The sequence below is a fragment of the Conger conger genome, chromosome 2 (genome assembly GCF_963514075.1).
Source record: "Conger conger chromosome 2, fConCon1.1, whole genome shotgun sequence".
Taxonomy (NCBI): Eukaryota; Metazoa; Chordata; class Actinopteri; order Anguilliformes; family Congridae; genus Conger; species Conger conger.
The window spans coordinates 26,266,028-26,290,247 of NC_083761.1; the positions used below are offsets into that span (position 1 = coordinate 26,266,028).

Genomic DNA, 24,220 nt, shown 5'->3' on the forward strand with positions numbered 1-24,220 from the left:
GCATCTGAGGTGAGAATCCCAAACCCCAGGGTGGCCATTTTAAGGAGCCTTGGAATTTAAAGATGTGACAAGGGTTACAGAAGTCTCACAGCAGTGAGGTCACACAGGCAAGAGATTCCAAAGATGATTGACATGCTGCCAGAGGGATGCTGGGAGGGAAACCTGCTTATTTCTGCATAATCAGATACCGCAGCATCCAGGGATTCACCAGCCTGCCCTTCACTGTTGCAACATTTGGGTTCAGACACACTCAAGGTCTTTTCTCACCGACCAAAAGACCAAAGGATTACTGCAAAGGCTCTGTCACTCAGAGTGGACTGAGTGAAAATGGGCTTGACAAAATACAGCTAGCTTTTCATGACTTTAGAAGAGTGTTTAATATACTACATGTCCCAGAAGAAACATCAGACTCAGCTATACCATCAATTGACGCTTTTAAAGCATGTGAATGCATAGAGTGAGCTCTTTGAGGTTCTCACTCAATGGGAACATTTATCAAACGTGAACCGAACAAATTTGACTGTAAATCATTTGGAAATGTCATGTCAGTTTTTTTGTAGGATCGGAATGGACTTTACGAGTGCCCTGAGCTGTTTGTATTGTGTGCGGAAATGAAAGCACACAATTGTAAAGCTTGTTTGGTGCTTCTATTATTCCATTCATTCATATTTTATTTTGAATTACAGTAGCAAAATTATTTTTAATATTCTAATTATTCATATCATATAAAAAATCATATAATCAATGCTTAATTGGAGTTGAGTATAAATTCCCTAAAATATGTAAACAAAGTTTGCTATAAATAGAGCTTAGACCTTCGTTCTTTTTAACGACAACAGCTCTCATATTGCTGTTGTCCTCCTGGGTAATTCCAGACAGCAACTTCTATCCTACAATTTAACTTTGCCTCCAGTTTAATGTCAAACCATTTTTGTTTTACCTGTCCCATGGTATGTGGAACTCGAGACAGAGTTTACAACAACTGCAATATCTTTAGTCTTCCCCAGCTCTGATATTCCACTGCTTATATTCACAAAAACAAGATGTTACAAAGTAGCTGAAGCACACAGTCATGTAATGGTAAAAAAAAATTCTCATCATGCATAGGCTACACAAAATTGTCGCCAAGTTTGCAGTTTATCCCCATTATTGTTCGTTTTAGACATTCAATCATTTGCAGTAACAATCGAAACCCACAAATATTATCAGAATTACAGTACATATCCATAGTTCAACACATACATCAATATGAATATGAAGAGCATGAAAGTTGAACAAAACGTCACTTGTTGAACTTTTCAGTTGTCAAATATTGATGCATTAACTCATGTATTTGTGAGCCACGTGCAGTACCTGATTGGACCAAGGATTGGGAGATGACTGAGGTGATTGTCTGTCGGCCAAGGACCACATACTTGTCCCTCATCCAAGTAGAATAGCGCTTATCCCGCTAGACTGTAACAAACATCTGTCATCTCCTGGCGAGATGGGGACAAATGCCTGCTGTCCCTATGCACTCCCCTTTGCTGAGAAATTACATGCTACTTTTTTTGTGAGTGGGGGGATTGCAGCATCCACTAAATTCATTTAGCGGCATATCCCAATCTGCTGTATAAATTTAGCATAACATGCATAATCTCAAGCCTAGTCCAATATGCCAATGAATACATTCAATTCAGCAGAAAAACAGCAGAGTCCATGACAAATTTTGGATTCCCAGAGATTCTCTGTGGTATCGACAGTATGCACATGCATACTGTGCTGTGCACCCCATTAGAGAATGCTCTTGTATATGCAAACCATAAGGGAGCCCACTCCATCAACAATGATTTGCAATTCTATGTGTAATGTTACGTACAGTGCAGTCCGTAAGTATTTGGATAATGGTACAATTTCTGTTCTTTTGGCTCTATTAATTTTTAAATGAAATAATGAATATGAGGTTAGGTTGCGCCTCACAGCAAGGAGGTCCTGGGTTCAAATCCCCGTCGGCCGGGGCCTCTCTGTGCGGAGTTTGCATGTTCTCCCCGTGTCTGCGTGGTTTTCCTCCGGGTACTCCGGTTTCCTCCCACAGTCCAAAGACATGCACGTTAGGCTGATTGGAGAGTCTAAATTGCCCGTAGGTATGAGTGTGTGAGTGAATGGTGTGTGTGCCCTGCGATGGACTGGCGACCTGTCCAGGGTGTATTCCTGCCTTTCGCCCAATGTATGCTGGGATAGGCTCCAGCCCCCTGCGACCCTGATCAGGATAAGCGGGTTCAGATAATGGATGGATGGATGGAGGTTAGTTTGCCTTCGATTTGAGGTATTTACATCCATATTGGTCCATGTAGGAATTACATCCGTTTTTATACAAAGTCCCTCCCATTTTAGGAGACCAAAAGTAATTGGACAGTTGACTCCTCAGCAGCTGATTAGTTAGGTTCCTTTACTTTCCATTACTTCCTTGGTGCAGGTATAAGAAAGCTTTTGGTATCTAGTCTCGATTATAGGCTTTTGATTGCTTTTTGTTATTGTTATTGGGGTTTGTCAAAATTAGTTGTGCCAATGACAGTTAAGGAAGCCATTGTGAGGCTGAGAAATAAGAAACAATACATACACAGATACACAGGCAATACCTTAGCCACAAGGTACCTGACTTTTTATTTAATCCATTTAAGGAAAAAAGTTATCGAACACCCAAATCACCTGTGTGAAAATTGAATTGTCCCCTTAAACATAATAACTGGTTGCACCACCATTACCAGGAATAACTTAACCAGTTGCACCAGCAATAATTGCAACCAAACACTTCCAACAATTTCATATCAGTCTTTCCCATCACTGTAGAAGAAATTTAGCCCACTGTTCCTTGCAGAACTGATTTAAGTCTGACACATTGGCAAGTTTTGGAGCATGAACTGCTTATTTCAGGTCCTGCCACATCATCTCTGTTCAAGTCAGGACTTGTGCGTAATGTGGTAGCCAGTTATTTTACCATTGTAACAGGACTGGATTGCCTGACAGTAACAATTTAGTTTTTATCCCTATCCCTTACTTATATATAATGTATTTCTTTCTTTGAAATCACACACATAACCTGCAAATCACATCATTTACCAAGCTTCCAATAAATGTAATCTCCTCTTTCTAACCGGAATCAATTCCTTATCCAGTCAGACAGCCAGTGTGAACATACAGAGACCCATGTCCTCTAGCAGCCTATATAATGAAAATGAACTACCAGTTTGGTAAGGTAACTGGTAAATTAGGTAATTACATAATAGAGGAGAAGCATACATGTATACATTTCAAAAAGATAATACTGGTCTTATAAGTTTAGAACACTACACAGACATGCGACAGTGCAAACCAATAGTGCACTTCAATAGTGCATCATAAGTGGAAGAAAAAAAGGAGGATGGTACATAGGTTTGTCCTTCTGCCTCCCTTGAGATATGTGCAAGGAAGACTTGGAAAAAAAGTTTGTTTTTTCCCCTCAAGCTCAGCGTTCCCTAATTTGTTGCTGGTTGGGTTGACTCTATATAAAGGAGGTTTTGAAGGTAGCAGGGGTTTTGAAGATGCTGAGCGTGTGTACCGCACTTTGTATGCCTCTCTTCTACTCCGTAGATCAGCCTATTGCGCACTGAGACGTGGACCCGCCTTTCTCTTTGCCAGCTGTGGATTATCAATATTACTCGAACATACTTATTCACACTTATATTATTGGGCAATTTTCCCTACATACAACTGGTCGTAAATGTATTGGAGTTTTCAAAAATATACATTTAGCCTGCTCTTTGAAAATGGTTATATGTTTTTAATAAATTATTTCTTCGAAGATCCTTTTAAGTCGCATTTTAGTCTAGAAAGTGAAATTCAGCCTGAAATGCATACTTATTTTCTGATATAGCCGACGCAAAATCAAACTGACTTAGGCTAATTAACATCGCATATCCGCAGGGAAAATACTTTCGTGGTGAAGTTTTTTTGTCAATAAGAAACCGTTTTATGCACTTGGTCTATTCCCTCGTCTGTCCCTGAGAAATGGATCCATTTGTAACGTCTGTGAATGGGGTTTCTTTTACCGAAGCTGCTGAGATCCTGACAACAGAAGACCCATTTTCTGGTCCGCTCAAAGGGATCGCGCCTTGGAACTACACGGTTCTGGCGTGCTTAATGTTCATCGTCACCTCTTTGTCACTGTCTGAAAATTTCACCGTAATGCTAGTCACTTTTCGGTTCAAACAGCTGCGACAGCCTCTTAATTACATCATCGTCAATCTGTCTGTGGCGGACTTTTTGGTCTCTCTAATCGGAGGAAGCATAAGTTTTCTCACCAATGCATACGGGTATTTTTTTCTTGGAAACTGGGCTTGTGTTTTGGAAGGATTCGCGGTCACATATTTCGGTAAGTAAAAAAGTAGCCTGGACACATATGGGTTACGCTTTTGGGAGCTTCGTTGTCCTGGGTGGGAATACCGGCAGGTGTATATGTTGTCCCTATGAGAAAAACTGACGGTGTGGAGTTGGACGACCAACTGGAACCTCAAGTAAAATAATGCCTTTTAAAATAGCGTATAAATGTGTAAAGCGTGTAGTTTATAGGCTATATGTTATAGGGCTAATGTATATTGATTTATACAATGAAGACATTTCAGTTCAACTGGACTATGATTCTGAAGTATGAAAGCTCTTGTATGCTCTATTTGATACAATTGATTCTAAATCCCCCAGAATTATTGCTAAAATCAATGATCAATACGACTCTATACGTTGCGCTATTTGAAACCCCTAGAACTATAGCGCGGAACAAACATATCACTACATACCGGTAATATTTATTTTACATTTTATATATTGAATTACCTTTGTAGAAGACAGGTGTGGCAAGGTTCATGCCTTATGGCTGCACATTATCGCAATAAGCAGTGTAGCTTACAAAAATGTGGCATAAATATAGCATATAAGCAAGTTCGGCAAGATTAATTCCCTGTCTAACCCCCCACCAAAAAAAAAAAAAAAAAAAAAATTGCACTTATGATGACGACTATATGTTTAGAACAGCAGTCCAGGTGTATTTTCCTAGTTCTGGATGTGATGCTTTGACTTGTGGTAGAACCTATGCACTTGTAAGTCGCTTTGGATTAAAAGCGTCTGCCAAATGACTAAAATGTAAATGTAAATTAATTATGGATAAATTATATTTGTTTTTGAAGGGAAAAAGCGACTTGCATTTTTGTACAACAATGTTAATTGCAAATTACCTGAATGTTATCTGAATAAGTTGCACCCACTGGTTGCATTGGGGTTCTACTAAACTGGCCATTCTTATTTACTCTTAAACTCAAACAAGTATTTTTGATAAGCTCATATTAAGGATAAATCATTTTTTTAATAACACACTCAGTGTTGATGAGAGCAGTGGGACTTAATAATAATAATAATAATAATAATAATAATAATAATAATAATAATAATATGAAGAAGAGATGGCTTTAGTAAATGGTTTTTATATTAAAAGATTTTTGCACAGTTCCATCTTCTGATCACCAGAGACCAGTCTCATTTTGGTCTGTTTAGTCACCTCCTGATGGTATTGTGTTCTTAGTTTCACATGTTCTCGTGTGTACTTATGTTCCTTGTTCCCAGTATTTCATCGCTTTGTCTTAGTGTTGTGTTTGCACATGTTTTAAGCCTCTAGTCTAGCGCTACTCAACTCCTCGTCCTGCTGGCCAGGTTGGTGTCTGCAGGTATTCGCTCCCACTGTGCGCTACACCACCTGATTTCACTCATTATTTTACCTGTTCGGTTCAGGTAATAAGCGAATTAGTGAAATCAGGTGGTGTAGCGCACGCTTGAAGCGAATGCCTGCAGACACTGCTGCCTGCAGGACGTGGAGTTGAGTAGCACTGCTCTAGTCTCTCTATGCAAAATATTTTCCAGTGTTTCCTTGTGTATTGCTCTATCCTGTTTACCACCCTATCCAGTCAAGGGCCCACCCTCAGACATCAAAATACCTTCTCCAGTCTGTCTCCAATTCCTCGCCTTGGTGATCCAATGCACAGCTGCATGTGGACCTGCTGGAGATGATCCCTTTTCGTCAACAACCAACACACATCCCTGCAGGAACCTCAACTGCCACCTCCAAAGTATTTGCATGGGCTACTGCTATGTGGGTGTACACATTAGTGTACACAAATATTTAGTCATTCGCTGGAGAGATGAGTGAAGTCTTTCTCCACTCCGGAAGAGAAAAAAAAACTTGCCTCTCTTCAACACAGCTTGTAAAGCATAGCAAACTTTTCCATAAGGTTCCTTTGCTCTCAGGTGAGAGCGGATGGAATGAGGATGCCCTGGTCACCTTTTTTTTCAGCAAGGCCTGACCAAGTGTTTAAAAGATGAACTGGGATCCTGGACTTGCCCCTCCGGTTATTAGGATTGACAGTTGTCTCTGCGAGCGAGTAACTGAAACAAAAAGTACTTCCGCTTTCCAGCTCATGACGTCATGGATTAACGTTTTCCCCTGAACTCTTATGGACTCCACTGAATCTCCCCATGCCTGACAGCTCCACTCTTGCCTACTCTTAATCTACTTCCATAAAGGTTTCTGGATTCTATATACTGTATGAAAATGTGTTTTGCATTTACTCAGGTTCCCTATGTCTAATATTACATTTTGTCTAAAGATCTGAAGGTATTCAGTGTGACAAATATGCAGTGATCGAGGAACTCAGGAAGGTGGCAAACACATTTTCACATCACTGAACATATACACTCAGTGAGCTCTTTATTAGCAATTTATTAGACTTAAGTCTTCTGCTGCTGTTTTGACATGTTGTGTGTTCAGAGATGCTCTTCTGCATAGCACTGTTTTAATGCATAGTTATTTGCATAACTGTCACCTTCCTATCAGCTTCGACCAGTCACCTACTCCTTCCTCATTAACGACATGTTTTTGCACTAATCATTCCACGGTTACAGAGGGTGAAAATAACACTGCACAACACATTTATATGCCAAGTTGGTAAAGGACTTTGCATAGGATTATGTTTGTTTCATTTTTTCTGTTTAACCCCACCAAATTAGAAAAGTAGAGAAATCGTACAGTATCAATATGAAAAAGGGTTAACAGGTTTTTAAGAGATGTCACACTGAGTGTGGTGTTAACATGTTTTTGCACCCCAAACTGACCCCAAACATAATAGTAGGGTTCATTTTAGATTTGTAATCAATTTGTTAAAGTGCAGATTTTCAGCTTTTATTAACAAGTATTTTTATACATTTTTGAATTACAGCATGTTATATATATATTTAGCCCCCCCATTTGAGGGTGCCATAAAATTTGGCTTTCCAGGTGTTTCTGATGAGACAGATGTGTTCAATCGCTTCCAAAGCGCAGGTATAAGAGCTTTCAGTATCTAGTCTTGATTCTAGGCTTTTGATTGCCTTTGGAGTCTGTTGGTGTACATAAGGCCCAGAGCTGTGCCAGTGAAAGTCAAGGAAGCCATTATCAGGCTGAGAAAGAAAAAAACAACTGTAGGCTTACAATAAGCTTGCCCAAATAAACTGCTCAGTGCAGGTGTTGTCAGCATAGAGAACAGATGTATTTAAAATAATTGTAATTTGGTGTTAACCCTTGTGTTGTCTTAGGGGTCAAAAACGACCCGCCACTATGTTCAACAGCAAAGACTTTGATGACAAAGTTTATGATGAGTAACAGGTTTGATGACAAAGTTTGTGATGAGTAACAGGTTGTTTCTTCATGCAATTTGGGGTTTAAAATTCAATTAAGCTGCTTTAGTTTAGGGGAGTATACAGAATGTTAAGACTGCACAAGGGTTAATTAAATTCATATTGACAAATGTGTCAATATCTTCATGTTTTTGCATGGGGACAGAATATAAGTATTAGTACGTAACAAAAGAGGTGGTGCAGTAGGCTTTTTTATTTAAATTAAACTAAAACAAAAATTAAAACGGCCAGAAACTCATCAGCTATATGACTCCTCCTTAGGGAAGGACCTTCTCCCTCCCAACCCCTGAGACTAAAGCTATGGTGACCAAGATACAGAATGGCCTTGTTACTGGACAAAAGACAAATTCAGCTGTCTACCTCTCCTGTCAGAGCGGGCTTCTTCTTTTTGAATAAAAAGGATGGCAGCCTGAAATGAGAACCATTATCCTCTGACTCTGATTCCTGCTGCTTTAGATTCTCTGCAGGGAGCTAGGTTTTTTTGGACCTACACAATGCATACCATCTTGTGTGAACTGGAGAATGGAATGAATGGAAGACCACTGTTAATACACCTACAGGACACTATGAGTACCGGGTCTAATCACTCATCATTGACGCGCTGATTGACATGCTCAAACATTTTATTTTTGCATACCTGGACAATAGATTAAAAAATCCAGATCTGAGAATCTGCAACATAATCCCCAGGTCCTGCAGCATCTACTCAAGCATCGTCTAAATTCCAAACCTCAGAAATGCAACTCCCACACTAACAGAGTGTCTTTCTTTGCTTTCTTTGTTTCCTGTAGCAACCTGCAAATGGTGCAAGCAGTCTTGAACTGGGCCCAGCCCACGTCAGTCAAGCAGGTGCAGCACCTTCTTGGGTTTGCTAACTTCTACCGATTGTTATTTAGGAATTTCAGCTCCCTGCTGGTGCCTCTGACCACCCTCATCAGAGGCTCTAACTCCTAATTCTCTCATCACCCAGAAGCAGAGACCTTTGCTGAACTCAAGCAGGGCTTCAACTCAGTCCCTGTGCTGATTCACCCTGATTCCTCCCTGATCTTCATGGTTGAGGTGGATGCCTCTGATGTTAGTGATCCCCAAGGACTACCATCTCAGCTGTCCTAAGTGAAATCATGGCACTGGAAACAGACCTCTTTGCCATAAAAATTTCCCTGAAGGAACAGAGGCATTGGCATTGAATGGTGCAGAGCAGCCTTTTGTGGTCTCCATTGGACTTCACGAATCTGGAGTATGAGATGCAAAACGTTTTCATTCACGTAAAGATAATTAGGCACTGTTTTTCAATATATTTCATGGCAATTGGACTCATCCACCTCGGAGAGGCACCAAGCCCCATGCTCCCCAGTTCCCTCATCATGGCCCTATCACCTGGGGTATCGAGAAGGTAGTGAGGGAGGCACAGTGGCAAGAGCCTGATCATATAGGTGTCCCACATAACCTACTTTTGCTCGCCTCCCGTGATTATTACCAGGTCATCCTGTGGGCTCACACTTCCCAATTGACTGGCCATCCAGGCACTCAGAAGCACTCAGAGGACCCTGGAGTTCGTGAAAAAAGTCTGGTGACCGTCAATGGAAGAGGATGTCCAATCAATCATTTCAACTTGTTCTACATGTGTGCTTATTAAGACCTCTCGACAACTACCTACTGGTCTTCTGCACTCCCTAGCCATACCCACCCAACCCTGGTCATGGATTCTGCTCTCCCTAGCCATACCCACCCAACCCTGGTCATGGATTTCATCACGGGTCTATCTTCACCACTATTATTGGTATCATGAATAGGTTGTTTAAGGCTGCTCACTGAACACGCTTCCATCTGCCTGAGAAACTGCTCAGCATGTCCTTAGACTCCATGGTCTTGCTGTGGAAATTGTGTCTGACCAAGGCCCCCAGTTTGCCTCCAGGTTTTGGAGGGCATACTGCTTCCTTATTGGTGCCTCCACTAGCCTGTCCTCCAGTTTCCATCCCCAGGCTAATTACCAGATGGAGTGTATCACCCAAGTCCCAGAGACCATTCTGCGATGCTATGTGGGAGGCAACCATAGTCCCTTGGAGTCATCTCCTTCCCTGGCTAGAATATGCACACAACACACTCCAGAAATATTCTACTGGGCTCTCTCTGTTTGAGTGCACCAGACACCCCAGCTTAGAGTGAGCTGGTGCACCTTCTGTTCGGGTGTTGATCCTCTGCTGCCATTAAACTTGGACAAAGGGTTCCAGTGCCATTCCTGTGGACCTTGATCTAACACTAGCACCAAGATTGCCAACCAGTTTCCCAGTTCTAGCCCAGGCAGAAGGTATTGTTGTCTACCTGACATCTTCCTCTCCAGGTAGAGTCCTGGAAACTGACCATCTGGCTCACCACTTCCTGCTACCACAGTCCATGAAGGTACATGGGGCAACATGGCTCAGGCAGTAAGAGCAGTCGTCTGGCAGTCGGAGGGTTGCCGGTTCGATCCCCTGCCCGGGCTGTGTCAAAGTGTCCCTGAGCAAGACACCTAACCCCCAAATGCTCCTGACAAGCTGATCAGGGCCTTGCATGGCAGCCAATCGCCGTCAGTGTGTGAGTGTGTGTATGAATGGGTGAATGGAGAAGCATCAATTGTACAGCACTTTGGATAAAGGCGCTATATAAATGCCTGCCGTTTTACAGCCAACATTCCATGTGTCCAGACTGCAACTGGTAATCTTCAGCCCCTTGGTTCCCTCCTCCTGGCCACCACCTCTGATCTTCAATGGACATCCAGCCAACACTATCCGCTGCATTATCTCTGCCTGGGTTTGTTGCCCCATCCAGTATCTGGTGGACTGGGAGTACAGTCACGAGGAGTTGTCCTGAGTTCTGGCTTGGAACATATTATCACCAGCCTCACCAGAGGTCACCAGTTCCCTTTCCTAATGTCTCATGTTTGGCCTCCTCCTTATTGTATTGTTATTAGTTGCATCTCATCCTCTGTAATGGTTGCCTGTGTTTCATTGCTTGGTCTTAGTGTTGTGTTTACTTGTGTTTTGAGCCTCTAGTCTCTCTCTGTGCCCAGCAGTGGTTTGCCCCGTTAGTTCACTCAAGTTGTGGGTTCAGTAAAACATTTTTAAACAAAATCTTTAAAAAAAAGTGACAGAACCCAAATGAGGCTATACTCATTATCATCCTGTAATGACAACATATTCCAATAAATGATTTATCTTAAGCATCAAACATCAAAATGCTAAAGTCTTCTTGCATCTGTCCTGTAGGCTGTTTGAGGAAACGTGCAGAGTTCGGTGAATTTGCATCCTGCATGTAAATCATATCAACAATGAATAGCAAAGTATAGCAATGACATGGATAGTGTAAACATATGTAAAGGCTGTATGGTAACATGCATAGTCTGGTCTATAAGAACATGTGAGCATGCAAAAAACGACTTAACTACTTAAGTAGATTTGTAGAGGTGTATTTCATGTGTAAATTCAGGTTTATAAGGCTGGTTGTGGTTGACTAATGTAGCCTGCACACTTTGTCTGTAGGGATTGTGGCTCTTTGGTCCTTGGCAATCTTGGCCTTTGAGCGGTTCTTTGTGATTTGCCGTCCGCTGAAGAATGTGCGTCTGGGAGGTCATCATGCTGCTCTTGGCATCCTGTTTGTCTGGATATTCTCTTTCATCTGGACCATTCCACCTGTGCTTGGCTGGAGCAGCTACACCACCAGTAAGATTGGCACCACCTGTGAACCCAACTGGTGAGTCCATAAACATACACACACTTTTCCAATCTATTATGACTTTTCTTAATTGCTTAACAGGTGAATTTGGCAAGAGGAAGGCCATTGACATGCGTGACATGCCTCAAACCATTCCTGCATGTGTGCACTATAATAACCATTTGGCATATTGTCCCAGATGATCGCTCAGTGTCGCTCTGAACTTACCCCTCTACTGCACCCTGTGATTCTGTGAGCAACTCAAAAAGTAAACTGCAGTTGCCTGCTGCCATACTACAGGCCATCAACTATCTGATTATGTATACAGTGGTTTCATATTTCATTTGATGCTTCTGCCTCTGGAGATCTGCTGAGTGGTGGCAGATTTTTAGTTTTTTCCTCAGTAATTACTTGTTGTTCACACAACCATATATGTGAGCACTCTAATACACAGCGGTCTAAAATATTTGCAGGTTCTGGCAGTAGGTAGGCAGCAGTGCGCTTTTTCATCATGAGCTGAAAAGTTTCAGGAAGTACAGTACCAAAATACTCCAGAGGGAAACAGACATTTGAATCATGGTTATGCTTTCTTTCTATATAAATATACAGAACTCAGATAAAAAGTTTTAAACATGGATTTCTTTGTAAGGGGTGCAATTTCTTTCCCCTTTTCTCAAAATGCAGACACCCCTGGCGGAAAATCCAGCTATGACTAGTTTGAAATTATAAACTACCATCTGTTTCAAAATATAGCTTCAGCTACTTTAGGAGTTGATAGTCTAAGTGGGAATGTGTCTATTCCCGCTTTTTTGATCCGCTATTCAGTAGCAAACTGAACAACAGAGGAGGGTAAATCAAAAGTTGGTATTGGTAAGCCTACATTGCAAGGTTTTTGATATGCCTGTCAGTGAGGTTACCGTACGGTATGGAGCAGTATCCCCACTAGCTTGTAGTACAAAATAAATCTCTGAGTTAGAATATCTAGAATATCCATTCACTTAATTTGTATTTCACTGAATATAAACCATAAAGCTAAACATACCTGCTCATGTACAGTATTTTCATATTTTTCAAGGTTCATCGAATGCATTCACAGTTTCTTTCTATCAAAAAAATATACCCAGTTCTTACTGCAATGTGCTCAGATAAGCTTGAGTATAATTCAAAGATGGACTTCTCGATGCAGCCAAGCCATTTCTCATTTAAAAATGCTATCAACTAACAACTCTCTGTGAACAACTTTGCACAAGCTGGTAGCCTACTGGTTATGAGTTAGCCGACCCTCTTTCCGAAAGTCGTATTAAATTGTAAACATGTGATCCAGGGTGGAGCTGGTCCAGGCTGTAATTTAAAGCCTGTAATATATTTTATTCAGAACTAGTAGTGTGCTAGACACGTGGATGTTGTCAACGTTTGGTCATCATTACAAACATTAACTTAGAGTTCAGTAAGCACATTTTTATTCAACATAAAAGTTAGCCAGCCGATGTTAGCTCTTGATATTTGCTTCTAAATCCAGACAGGGACGTAGCAAAACATTACAACGCTTATTAACTTCCTGTAGGGGCAAAATGGAGCTTTAGAATGTGTGTGTACGTGAACTCAACAACATTTCTCACAGAATACATAGTTTGTCCTCTTTTTTACTTCACAGCAGTGGTGATAAAGAAGTAAGTGCTAGTGTGTTGTTGGCCTTTACTGGTCCCCATACAAGGTTAGTATGATGTAGCTAGCACTAACCCATACAATTTGCTTTTTAACAGTACTTGGTCAACGTAAAACAGTAAAACGATAAAAAACAAAAGCATTCGATTATGGTCAACTGCACCAAAAAGTTCTGTCACACCATCCATGAACTTAAATTCCCACTATAGGATCGATTTAAATATTGAAAATGTTATTCTTTACTCACCTCATTAACATGCCATTTTTCCCTGCTGCTCACTGGATGTTTTTTTGTTTTTTGCACCATTCTCTGCAAACTCTAGAGACTGTTGTGCGTGAAAATCACAGGAGACCAGCAGTTTCTGAGATACTCAAACCACTCTCTCTGGCACCAGCAACCATTCCATGGTCAAAGTCACTTAGATCACATTTCTTTCCCGTTCTAATATTTGTTCTGAACAACAGCTGAACCTCTTGACCATGTCTGCATGCTTTTATGCATTTAGTTGCTGCCGCATGATTGGCTGATTAAATATTTGCATTAACAAACTGGTGTACAGGTCTACCTAATAGAGTGCTCAATGAGTATTACAACGTACTTAAAACCAAGGTAGTATTGGAGCATGGTCACAACCCATTTAATAGCAAGTGCCTTAGTGCTCAACTGCAACATATCTGGTCTCACTTGGACGCAACTCAGAAAAAGTACCGGATTCTCCTCATCACTATATACCTGCGTCAGAACAGCTCCCAGCCCCACCTTTGAAGCATCCGTCTAGACCAGGAATGGATGATCAAAGTCAGGGTGCGGAGGACCGGGTCAGAACACAGGGTGTTCTTGAGCAGTTGGAAGGTATTTTCTTGCTTGGGTCCCCACAGCACTTTCTCTGGTGTCCCCTTCCGTGTCAGTTCGGACAGGGGTGCAGTTGTGGAGGAGAAATGACAGTAGTATCCGGCCAGGCCAAGAAATGCATGGACCTGGGTTTTAGTAGAAGGCCCAGTCTATGCTACACCACAGGTACTGTGCTTTGCTCTGGGCTATGTAGCATTTGCCGGGGTTGGCTGTGGGGCCTGCCCGACTATGGTCCCCCAACACAGCCTGCATGGGAGCTAGGTGGTCAGCCCACATGAGTCCAGTGTACTACATCCATCAGGCGCCGGAACGTGGCTGGAGCCCCATGGAGCCTGAACAGGAGTACCCGGTACTGGTACGGGCCTACTAGACTAGCGAAGGCGGTATTCTCTCTGTCAGGCTGGGCCAGGGGAACCTGCCAATAACCTTTAATTAGGTCAGAGTGGTTATGAGCTGCGACTCACCCAACCTTTCAATAAGCTCATCTCCCTGGGGCATGGGATATGCATAAAACTCAGACACAGTGTTCAGGCATCTGAAGTCATTACAGAACCTCCAGAAGCCATGAGGTTTTGGATCATGGGGCTGGACCAGGGGCTGCAGTCCTCCTCAATGACTCCTAGTCCCTTCATCCTCTCAATTACCTCCTCCACAGCAGTTTTACGGTCTTCCGGAAGCTGGTACAGTTGCACGTTCACCACCATGTGGGCAGGCATCTGTATTCGGTGTTCCACCAGGGTGGTACGTTCTGGCACAGAGGAAAACATAGCATGGTTTTAGTCATTCAGTTCCTCACTTCTTGTACCTGGCTGGGGCTCAGGCCTAATCCTATCTGCACCGTGTCCCTGGGTACTGGCTGGGATTCTTCGGTGGTGAACAGTTCAACCATTGTCCTATCCTCTATCTCTTTAGCAGATGTGGTACGCCTGCTGTGACTTCCGTCATCCCAGCTGGTCTACGCAGTAGTATACTACCTGTACTTGCTCCCGGATGATTTTGAAGCCCTTGTAGGTGACATGGAATGTATTCTCTGGTATGGTATGAGAACTAGAACACGCTGACCTGGCTGGAACTCCCAGAGCTGAGTGGGCCGGTTATAGGTTCACTGTTGGGCGCGTTGGGCTTCCACCATGTGCTACTTCACTATGGGCATTATGCTCCCAATGCGGGTGCGCATGATGTCCACATGCTCAATTAGGCTGCGTTGTGGGGATAGTTGTTCTTCCCAGGTTTCTTTTGCTAAGTCCAGGAGTCCACGGGGCCTGGCCCCAAGAGTAGCTCAAATGGGGAGAACCCCTTGGACGCCTGGGGCACCTCACGGATGGCGAAGAGCACATATAGGAGGACCTGGTCCCAGTCTTTCCCATCCGCAGCGATGACCTTCCAGAGCATCCGTTTCAGTATCTGGTTAAATTTCTCTACCAGCCTGTTGGTCTGGGGATAATAGACAGCTGTATGGATTTGTTTAATGTGCAGTAGACGACAAACATCATCCATTACCTTCAACATGAACAGTGTTCCTTCATCCGTCAGGATTCTGTTGGGGATGCCCACCCGACTGATGAGGTGCACAAGCTCACGTGCAATGGCTTGTAGCCACTGTAGCCACCTGCAGTGGCACCGCCTCAGGATAGCGTGTGGCATAGTCCAGGATAAATCAGAATGTACTGGTGGCCACGAACTGACTTGGGGAGGGGCCCGACCAGGTCCACGCCCAGGCAACATACAAGTCAAGTCCCTGGTTGTTGACTGGGGCAGGATGGCATTGCAATTGTCTAGCCTCTGGGGCTCCCCCTCTGGCTTGTCTTAGCAGCCTGGAGAACACATTGAATCCCAGACAGTTGAGGAATCGTGAGCTCAGGGACAATGCCAGCTGTAACTCCCCAACTATCCCATTCATTGTGGACCGCTAAATCCACTGCAGGAACCCAGTGGACACCGCCATGCACACAGGTCAGGGATAGTGGGGCACTGTTGGTGCCTGGGTGCTGAGGGACCACACAGGGCTGCACCAGGGTCATCACACTGCCTGAATTCAGGAGGGCATCCCAGACCCAGCCACCAGTGCGGTGGTGGGGAAGCCTGGTGGATATCCAGCAGGTCAGCTGTCAGACAGTTCCAACTGTGATAAGGCCACCTGCTGAGCCGCTGATGTGGTGGACACTCAGGCCAGTATCTCCTTCTTCAGGCGCCTATATTCCCAGCTTCTAATGACACCAGGTCATGGTACGCCTGCTGTGCTGTTCGGGTCAGAAATCGCTTAATGAGGTCAGCCCACTCCCAGGATCCGCTCAAATGTGTGGAGGTACGCCTTGATGTCGTTGCTGTTGCCTATCTACACCAACACATTTTTTGCCTTGGTTGGGAAAGGTGGGAGGGAAACAGCTGAGGAGCACCACTTCCGTCACTTCGGGACACCTGTTCTGCCATGACCTCGGCAGTGTGCACTGCTGAGCCAGGTTCATCGCCACAAGAGCCCGTAGGGGCTCCTCCATGTCCAAAGTCAGCGAAGGAAACTGCACCTTACTTTTGGCCAACTTGACAGCACAAACTACATGGGACATAGTACCCAATGGGGCAAAAAAAAATAAAAATAAAAATAAACACACAAAATAGGGGCAAAGACTCAGGATGCTGGTTTGATGGAGGTCTCCTAATCAGTTTGGGTCCTCCCTGGCTCAAGCAGACTCTGAGGAAACAGGAACACAAAGGAACCGTTAATTCCCAAGCCACGCCGAGGAACAAGTCCTCCCACTCTGTGGGAGCAGGCTCCTTTTGTGCTGCCCTTCACTGTGAGCAGCTGGGTGTCCTCTTTATAGAGTTCAGTTGTGCAGTTGTATTCAGTTGTCCCAGCATCACTCCTGGTGCTGACGTAGTAGCAGTTTGTGATGAAAAGGCCTGGACCAGGTGAGGCGGTGGGGAGCCGTACCCCTTCCTCCACCACAGCCCATAATGCATGGTCAAAGACAATTAAAAATGTCAGTGTCGTAACACATTTGAACTGAAAAGAATTATATTTAACTGTAAATGTATGAAGAATATGTGAGCAAAACACTATGAGGTGAATCATGGATTCACTGATAGTATCAGGGTTTAAAGTAACAGTACAGACATTTAACAGTTATTTTGAAAATCTCACCCGTTCTCACTGAATCTTAATTGTGACAGGCTGCCCCAGATAGCCAGCCTATGGCAACCTTAGATGACAACCAGCCAGCTAAAAATTAAAAGTCTTAATACCTATCAATAGCTCACACTCCACTATTTGAATATATGCCATTTGATGAATACTTTTATTCAAAGCACCTTACAATACCATGAGCTTATACATTTTTCAGGATGGCTGGCACCAATGGGAATTGAATCCATAACCTTGGTAGTGTTAGTGCCAGGCACTAGCAGCTGAGCTACATGACTACAATATAGGCCCCTACTCTGTCAGAGCAATACAACCATGAAACCAAGCCTAGCTATCATACAGGCTATAGTAGGTGCACTAAAAGAGAAATCTTCATAACTGAACCGTCAATTACACACTGGCTATTGCATGCCTCATCTGTCATCTCAGTTTGCACAGCCTCAAATGTTGCCTTCAATATTTCATCAGCCAGTTATTTTCCATGAACAGTGAACATACAATCAAGCAGTTCATTTTGATGTGTAACTTAGTGACCAGTGTGTTAAGTGATCGTGTTGGGGTAAGTGATTTTATCCAATCCACAATTTGTGATAGAGAGTGGGGTTTTCTTTACAAGTTCATTATGTTTCTATACGGAATTACAGTTGGCTACCTTCATCAAGCTGTTAGCTTTACCCTGCATTGAGAGATCATGCTTCCAAATTTCCTCCAGTTATTGTTTCAAATTTATAGTGCCTTGCTGAGTCCATGCCATTTATACTCCACAAAGCAAACATGGGAAGCAGAAAACTCGCTGTTAGCTAGCCAGTCCATTCGTTCAAAACAAGAAACACAAAACTTAAGATTTTGTTATTTGTCCTGTTGCATAAGCTGCACATTGTTTGGTCCTCAATCTCTTTATTTTCAGTTTTTCCACAAAAGACATCTTAGAAAACAGATGAGTGAAGTATATAGTCCACCTTGTTCATATTTGTGCCCGCCATTTCATTAATTTGCCTCGCATGTCTTTAATGGATAACAAATGTAAGGAGTGTGTCACACACAGAGCTTCAGACTGTAACGGGCTGAATACATTTGTTGTTTATTGACATGAAATAAGATGACAAATGAGACCAACACAAGGGTAATTTTTCTCAATGTATTTTCCCATTTTCTCCTTCAAAAGATACCCATTCATACAAACCACAACTTAATAAGCCTATCATTGGGCCTATACTCACATATCTGAGCAGCAAGCCTCCATAAGTAAAAAATATATATACATTTAAGCTGATAAAATATCTGTTGAATTATCATTAAAGTGCTGTTCGTTGATTGGTGGAAATTCTTGGAAAATTGTAGGCTGTGAGTGTCACAATTGCCCTGATTACACCTGGCAGATTCACGCAGGTCTTGAACTACCAACCTTGTGAGTCATGTACCTTAACCACTTAGCATAAAGGTCTCTCTGTGCTTGTGGACAGTCTTCTTCAATCCAAACCATACAATTTTAATCGGACTCAAGTCTGGAGTCTGAGATGTCCATTTCAAACTGTAATTTCCTTGGTCAGATAGCAGTTTTGTGGTTGATTTTAAGGTTTACTTGGGATCAATGGGCCTCATGCAAGAACATTTTCGTATTGATTCATTAATCTGATTGGGCAGACTGCATTCATTCGTTTTGGCAAAACAACATGGCAGACTCTTGATAAACTTTCTCTTATTCCTTCTAAACAGACCGTTAAAATACATTTCTGAAAATGTTTGAGGTACGAAATAAGCAATGCAGTTGCTGAATGCCTAGTTTGAAAGTCTGATCTGAGATTTGTGAGACAGGTGATCTGCACTAGATGCATTTAATTTGCATGTAGCCTATGGGTCATTCTGTGACAAATCAACCACAGTTGTGGGGGGTGACCACTACAATTTTGAGAACATGCAAAACATTAGGCTCATTGGATTTTTGTTCTGGAGATATTGGCTCTCGAAAAAAAGTTGGGAGAAATTGTCTTCTCTTTCTCCTTCTTCTTCTCTCACACTCCCCAGCCATCCGGCCGTGGTGGTGGTACTGGTACTCCTGGAAATTCTGTTTATCCCCTCTCCAACCTGTCTATTGCCAATATCCTCCCCAAATAACCTCTTTTGCTGTTGTCTATTGTCCTCCAGGGCCCTTGGGAAGTTTCCTTGATGAACAGAGTGACGGTTATATACTAAAACCAGAAAGAGAATGCTGAAGCATGTGGGCCTTTAACACATTAATGTTAAAAACTGTCCCAAATTATGACTTATTTTTCCACGTCACCTTACCCATGCAAACTAATGTTAACTGCTCAAATCATTGCCACCTGTACAGACAGTATTGATAATACATTGTACTGTACAGACATATGTGTGAATAGGTGATTAAATAAAGCAAATATTTTAATCTACTATGAGAGAAAAGTGGTCATATTGAACATTTTAAAGTTTTGTGGGTTGTTTAGCTTAATGCAAATTAATCTATAATTTAGTCAGTCATCCTTGTGTGCGCAAATCAGGTCACATGCAAGTCCAGTTCAGTAACTTGAGTCCACAACTTCTTTGGTCTGTACCCCACTGCTAAGTAAACTCCCTAGTAAATGAGTATGTACCTAGTCAGTGTTCCAGCCACAGGGGAACTCAAAGAAATACAAAATGCTACTGCTTTTTTGTATGGAATAAACTGTTAGGTGAGTGAATACATCTATTTCTCAGGTATTCCACAGACTTCTACGACCATACTTACATCATCACTTTCTTCTGCACCTGCTTCGTCCTGCCCCTGTCTGTAATCATCGGCTCCTATGCCAAACTCATGCAAAAGCTGAGAAAGGTAAGAATCTTAGCATTTAATCTCCAATGCGTCTTTGTGTGACACTCATTCTGTAAGTACTCTGTGTCAAAGCTCTGTATGTGCTGGCATCATCCGTTTCAACCCCACGAGAAACTGATTTCATAATCATTTATTTTCTTCTGACCTATGTAAAGGGCCCCTTTTGTCATTCCCTCCTCCCACTACAGTCACTGCAGTCTCTTTAGAAACCTTTTGCTAAACTGTAATCCCATGGCGGTACATTTATTTTACCAGAAAGTACTCTACCAGCAAGATATAAAAACTGAGATTCATGTTTATAATTGTGAATAAATTGCATCTGTTAATACAGTGGGCTCCAGAAATATTGGCACCCATAATAAAAATGGCTGCATATAATAAGTAACATGGTATACCCAACAAGAGGTTCTCCTCTTCTCTCTACTATTGAAACTAGACCCAGGTAGTCAATATAAGGTGGTCTATATTATATATTGTGATCAAACGGGTTTAATTCAGGGTCGTTTAATTGGAGATAACATAAGACAGATAATTGAGACCAAAGAGTATTATGATAATGCACAGAAACCTGGCCTAATATTTATAGCCTACTTTGAACAGGTGTTCAATAGATTGGATTTTATTTATAAATATCTGGATTTTTATCATTTTGGGCCATCCTTATTATAACAAGTTAAAGTTATGGATAGTAATACTAAATGCAGAATTATTAATAATGGCCATCTTAGTAGGGTCTTTGAACTAGGAAAGGGTGTAAAACAAGGCTCTGATTTCCCCTCTTCAAAATGACTTGCTTTTCTCCCAAAGACAGCTCTCTGGTCTTTATGTTGGTTGCCTGGTCTTCACAGGAAAAACTCAAGGCTAAAATCAAACAGTGAAATTAACAAAGTTAAAGTAAAATTATTTTGCCAATCTCAATCTAAAGGAAGTATATTGTGTCACTTCCATTTTCACTAGAATTCCTTTGTCAATCATCAGCATGGGAAAACCCAAAGAACTGTCAATTCAGAGCACACATATGGTAATTGACCATCACAAGTCAGGTATTGGGTACAAAGGAAAATCCATAAACAGTTAAACATATCGCTTAGGTCTGTAAGGACAATAAAAAAGGGCGGAAAACATATGGAAAGGTTGCAAACTTGCCAGGAAGATGATGCAAGTGCATATTATCCTGGTAAGAAAGATAGTGAGGGAGGCCATAATTAAGCCAAAGGTCGCAGTTTAAAAATTGCAGAGATTGGTTATGTCCTGGGGTCACCAAGTCTAAAAAAAACATGAAATGCCCTGTCATACCAGCAAACTCATTGGAAGATTGGCACAAAGACAGTCCTTGCTGAGCACGATAAACAAAACCAAGTATCTTGAGTTTTTGAGTCAGACATCAATGGAATTATGACTGGTAGAGAGTGCTATGGTCTGATAAGACCAAAATGGAATGTTTTGGGTATACACACCATCAACATGGTTGGGTGCAAAATGGAATGCATACAAGGAGAAGCACCTCATACCAACTGTCAAATACGGCAGTGGGTCATTGATGTTTTGGAGGTGTTTTCCTGCCAGTGGTCCAGTGGCACTATTTAAGATCAATGGCATAATTAATTCAACAAAGTATTTGGACATCTTGGCAGAAAATTAGGTTGCCTCTGAGTCTTGGAGTCGTAAGTAGATTGTCCAGCAGGGCAAAGACTCCAAGCATGCATCAAAATCCACACAGAAATGGGTAAGTAAAAACAACAACCATATTCTGTAATGGCCGTCTCATTCTCCAGACTTATATCCCATGAAAAAACCGTGGTCTAAACTGAAGAGGGAGGTATCCTAAGGATATCAATGATTCTTCAAAAATATTTAAAAAATCCTTCCAAATGTGTTCTCTATCACAAATTATAGGAAAAGACTCATGGCTATCACTTTTGCCTGTTTTTTTGGGAAATATATATATATATTTTTTAAATGTAAGGCTTTGGATGATGTTTTTGAATCATTAATAAAGCACACTACGTATAGTATGCCAATAACTGTTATTCGTTAGTTTACAGCGCAATTTGTGGATATTTATCTATATTTCTGGATCCCACAGTATGCCAAACCTAAAAATAATGTCATGATACAAGCTGATTTTTGGAGTTACTCAAATCATATTTCTTGTTTTAAACAACAGTGCATATTACCCACCATTTTAAAGCTGGCTGGTCTTCAGAAATGTCTTTAAGAATGAAGCACTATCTTTAAGGTTAGGTCCTTTTGGCAGCCTCCTAGGGCAGTGGTTGCTTAGAAATGTTCCAAGCTTAACTGGTACTCTATTGAATGTATTGCATGCGATCACATGTTTACACATTAGAGAGTTCTATGGTGAGGTGCTGAGGTGTCAAACCACGAAGCAGTCAAACCGTAATCCTCATAGCTTAGAAGTTGTGTGCTGATTAGTGAGTTATTCTCAAACAAGCGTTAGAACTGCAAGTTGTATGCTCACTCGTGAGTCTTTGTAAAAGCAACTTTAGAATTGGTGAGTTGCTAAGTAGTTGAACCATGTTTCTCTTAGCCTACTGAGTGTGTTGGCAAGTTAGTTAGGAAAGCAAGAGGAAGCTGAGGGTGTTTTGCTTCTCAAGCAGGGTTATTTGTGCTGTCTCCTGCTTCCAGATTCCCCAGTCAGTGACTATAATTAGAGTGTGGTACTGCATCCATATTACTAAAATGGAGAACGTAAGTTCACATAACTGTGTAGTCTGCTCTGTCAGTATGCCTGTGGAGGATGGGCATGACAGGTGTGCTTTATGTTTGGGTTATGGCCATGCACATAGGGGTAGGGAAGACCAGAGTCCTTGCATTAATTGTTTTATTCTGCCCAGCCGCAAAAGAAAGGCTCTCGTGCATTTATTTGCAATAAAATGTCCTCCCTCTCCCTCCGCTGCATCTTCACTGGGATTTAAGCGTGCCAAGTGTGAACCCACCCTGGGTCCCTCTAGGGCTGATCTTTCCATCTGCCTCCCTACAGAGGATGAACAGGAGATATAGGATGTGGATGTGTTGATGTGCTCCCCTTCTGAGGGGGAGGAGCTGGCTGCAGAACAGCAAGAATAAGAAGTATATAAGAAGGCGCAAGGCTCAAAGGAGCCACTGCTTACTCACTGACTTAGTGCTTTAAAGAGCACTTTAGGCAGTGAAAGCTCTGGATGTGTCTATGCCAGGAGACCACTAGGGGTCTCTCGTTGCACTTTAACGACAACACTGGGGAACAGGCCAGACCATTGGTTATTCCACTTCTCACAGACTTTGAGCAGATAATGTAAAAGCAGTTTGTGGCTCCCTTAGCTGCACCCCTGGTCTAGGTATCTGGCAAATATAAAATGTTTTATTCTTTCCCTCCATTCGGCCTTCTCCTACTCTTTCTTCAGAGACTGTGGGTAGAGGATGCAGAAGGAATCTGGTAGCTCTGGACTGGCCTTATATGGTGTGGTTCTTGATGATTACTTCCCTCCTGGACGGGGTCCAGTGGGCATATTCCAGTCCGGAGAAATCTATTGTCTCAGGCAGGAGGACCCTGTTTCACCCTTTTCCCCACAGCCTCAAACTCTGTATCCGCCCCCTGAGAGGGCTCTTAGCTTTGGGGATGTCAGAATCTGTGGTTAAGACCTGACAGGAGGTCCGGGCCCATCAACTGGGATGGTCTACTCTTACAGGTGGTAAGTAAGTGTTTGCATCTTGGTGCAAAGCACACCAGTGACATCCCCTGGCTGTAAATTACAGCACAGTACAGAATACCTTTGTTAGATTGTAAATAGCAATATACTAGATCTCAGAATTTTGGGGATGCCCCCAAATCCTGTCAGTTTTCCCCCCAAACCTTATGATGTTTTTGAGATTAGAGAGCCTAGTGTATTCTGAGGTCATGTATGATGTTCTGAAGCTGTCTTTTGATTTGGATTTAAGGTGTCCAATGCGCATGGCAGGTTGGGTAACACCAGGAAGCCAGATGGTGAGGTGGCACAAATGGTCATTGTCATGATCGTTGCCTTCATGGTGGGCTGGACACCCTACGCAGTGTTTTCCATCACTGTAACAGCCTGTCCCACAATCTATATGGACCCACGACTTACTGCCGTTCCTGCTTTCTTCTCCAAAACTGCCGCTGTCTACAACCCAGTCATCTACGTCTTCATGAACAAACAGGTAACCTCTATGAATTTCAATAGGTCCCCTGATGTGAAATCCAGCTATGAGCGGTTCAAAATTAACATCTAATATCTGTTTCAAAACATAGCTTGAGCTGGTCAAACCATGTTGAGTATGGAGCTGGTCTAAG

General features: G+C 42.4%; 1 protein-coding gene across 1 annotated transcript in view; it reads left to right on the forward strand.

The window, feature by feature from the left end:
* The first annotated feature begins 3,928 nt into the window (after positions 1 to 3,928).
* valopb (vertebrate ancient long opsin b) overlaps positions 3,929 to 24,220 on the forward strand; it is a 30,899-nt gene continuing 10,607 nt past the window's right edge. Inside the window, exons 1-4 of the mRNA XM_061231962.1 lie at positions 3,929 to 4,390; positions 11,253 to 11,463; positions 19,794 to 19,911; positions 23,848 to 24,087. Of these exons, the coding sequence (XP_061087946.1) occupies positions 4,027 to 4,390; positions 11,253 to 11,463; positions 19,794 to 19,911; positions 23,848 to 24,087 (933 nt within the window). The 5' untranslated portion in view covers positions 3,929 to 4,026. The remainder of the gene's footprint in view (positions 4,391 to 11,252; positions 11,464 to 19,793; positions 19,912 to 23,847; positions 24,088 to 24,220) is intronic.